General features: G+C 52.2%; 1 protein-coding gene across 1 annotated transcript; it reads left to right on the forward strand.

Annotated features, from left to right (window-relative positions):
* Nucleotides 1–356: 356 nt before the first annotated feature.
* C3AR1 (complement C3a receptor 1) lies at nucleotides 357–2,249 on the forward strand. Its single transcript, XM_049772032.1, has 2 exons — nucleotides 357–1,776; nucleotides 1,976–2,249. Exons 1-2 carry the CDS (start codon nucleotides 357–359, stop codon nucleotides 2,140–2,142), a joined length of 1,587 nt encoding a protein of 528 aa, XP_049627989.1. The 3' UTR covers nucleotides 2,143–2,249.
* The last annotated feature ends 518 nt before the right edge of the window (nucleotides 2,250–2,767 follow it).

Raw genomic sequence — 2,767 nt, forward strand, 5'->3', positions numbered from 1 at the left:
CCTCTAAAGTTTGATTGGGGGGGGTCACACCCAGAGAACTCAGGGGTTACTCCTGGCTCTATGCTCAGAAATTGCTCCTGACAGGCTCATGGGACCTTATGAGATGCCAGGATTCGAACCGCCGTCCTTCTGCATGCAAGGCGAACGCTCTACCTCCATGCTATCTCTCCAGCCCCTGGGGTTTGATATTTTAAGGGGTCACACCCTGCCATGCTCAGGGATTACTCCTGACGGGACTAGGGGGACCCTATGTCATGCTGGGGATTTAAACTTGGGTCAGCCTCATGCAAGGCTCCTTATTTCTCTCTCTCCCTCCCTCCCTTTCTCTCTCTCTCTCTTTTTCAAACAGGTTAGCCATGGAGTCTTTCTCAGCTGAAAGCAATTCCTCCGACCTACACTTCCAGTCTCCCATTGATTCCCAGCCTCCCATGATTCTCTCTATAGTCATTCTCAGCTTCACCTTCCTGCTGGGATTGCCAGGCAATGGACTGGTGCTCTGGATCGCCGGCCTGAAGATGCGTCGCACCGTGAACACGGTTTGGTTCCTCAATCTCACACTGGCAGACTTTCTCTGCTGCCTCTCGCTGCCCTTCTCCGTGGCTCACCTGGTGCTCCAGGGGCACTGGCCCTACGGCTGGCTTCTCTGCAAGATCATCCCCTCTGTCATACTCCTCAACATGTTCGCCAGCGTCTTCCTGCTGACTGCCATTAGCCTGGACCGCTGTCTTTTGGTGCGCAAGCCCATCTGGTGCCAGAATCACCGCAACGTGAAGACGGCCTTCATCATCTGTGCTTGCATCTGGACCTCGGCCTTTGTCATGTGCATGCCCGTGTTCATATACCGGAACACATTCTCTATGAACAACCACAGCGTATGCAGCTACGATTTTGATGATTACGACTCCTTAGATTATTCAGATTTCCCCTTCCACCTGTTAAGCAATGATTCTGGGAATTCAGACCCCATGGCTCAGCAGCTTGGAGAGACCAACCAGGAGTTGGAGTTGTTCTCTCTGCAAACACATGATCCCCCTTGGACAACAGTCCTTCCTGATGGCCCTTCTCCAACATTTCAAAGACTCTCTGGAGGCCCAGGCCCTCTGAATCCAGCTCAGTCATCTGGTCAACCTCCAGCTCCCAATTCTTTCCAACCTGCTGTTGGGGTGATGTCCCCTGCAGTTCCCAGTGGCTTTTCCAGAGACCATCACAAAAGGGACTCGCTGGATGCTTTCCCCTCTCCAGATGTACCGCCTTCCCATGCAGAAGGCTCTGAGCTTTGGGACTACATGCAGGGTGATTACATGGGCCATTACACATCTACACCCCAAGTGGCCATCACCTTCTCGAGGCTTATAGTGGGCTTTCTGCTGCCCTCCAGCGTCATGATGGTGTGTTACAGTCTCATTGTCTTGCGCATGCGACAGGGCCGCTTCCACAACTCTCGCAGCAAAACCTTGCGTGTCACCATGGTGGTGGTGGTGGTTTTCCTGGTCTGCTGGGCACCGTACCACATCGTGGGTGTCCTGTCACTGTATACTGACCCGTATTCTGCTTTGGGAGAAGCTCTGTCTTTCTGGGACCCTGTGTCTATTGCCCTTGCCTCAGCCAATAGTTGCTTCAACCCCTTCCTCTATGCCCTGCTGGGTAAAGATTTTAGGAAGCACGCTCGGCAGTCCATGCAGGGCATTCTGGAGGCCGCGTTTAGCGAGGAGCCCACCCACTCTACTAACTGTGCCCCCAACAAAAGCATTTCAGAAGGAAACAGCACCAATACAGCTGTATGAAAATGGGGGCTCGAGCCCGGAGAGATAGCACAGCGGCGTTTGTCTTGCAAGCAGCCGATCCAGGACCAAAGGTGGTTGGTTTAAATCCCGGTGTCCCATATGGTCCCCCGTGCCTGCCAGGAGCTATTTCTAAGCAGACAGCCAGGAGTAACCCCTGAGCACCGCCGGGTGTGGCCCAAAAACAAACAAACAAAAAAGAAAATGGGGGCTCACCCAGCAAACCCACCAAGTGTGCAATATGAGTCAGGAAAAGACCCAACCAAGGTGCATCAGAAACCTGGTGCATCAGAAACCAGCCATGAATCATTCCAAACTTCTCCAAAATAGGGTGGTCATGACTTACAGCGTGTTAGAATGACCAGTATGGAGTCCCCACATCCCCACCCCTCATCAAAATCTGTGGGTCTGGTGCCTGGAAAGTATTCGCAACACGCTCTTATATCCAATAAATGCTCGATTTCAAAATCATTATCCAAATTGGTCTCGGTCTAACCATGTGAGATAACCCAGACTCTAGAGCAGCATTTGTCAACTGAAGGTCATTTGGGGGAGGGTGGTTCCCAGGTGAAAATTGAAGAAAAGCAGGGAACATGCAAGAGACTAGGGGGGCAGTGGTAGGGCCATAGGAAGGGAGGAAGGTCCAAAATGGCCCATGGTAGGAAAAAAGGTTGAGGAAATGCTGCTCTAAAATGTTCCAAAATATTTCAATCAATGGGACCTGAACGATAGTATAAGCGGGTAGGGAGTTTGTCTTGCAAGTGACCAACATTCTAACTATGGTCCCCTGAGCCTACCAGGAGTGATTTTTTTTTGGGGGGGCCACACCTGGTGACACTCAGGGGTTACTCCTAGGCGTGTGCTCAGAAATAACTCCTGGAGGGGCCGGCGAGGTGGCGCTAGAGATAAGGTGTCTGCCTTGCAAACGCTAGCCAAGGAAGGACCACGATTCAATCCCCTGGCGCCCCATATGGTCCCCCCAAGCC

Source organism: Suncus etruscus, chromosome 4 (assembly GCF_024139225.1).
Source record: "Suncus etruscus isolate mSunEtr1 chromosome 4, mSunEtr1.pri.cur, whole genome shotgun sequence".
Classification (NCBI taxonomy): Eukaryota; Metazoa; Chordata; class Mammalia; order Eulipotyphla; family Soricidae; genus Suncus; species Suncus etruscus.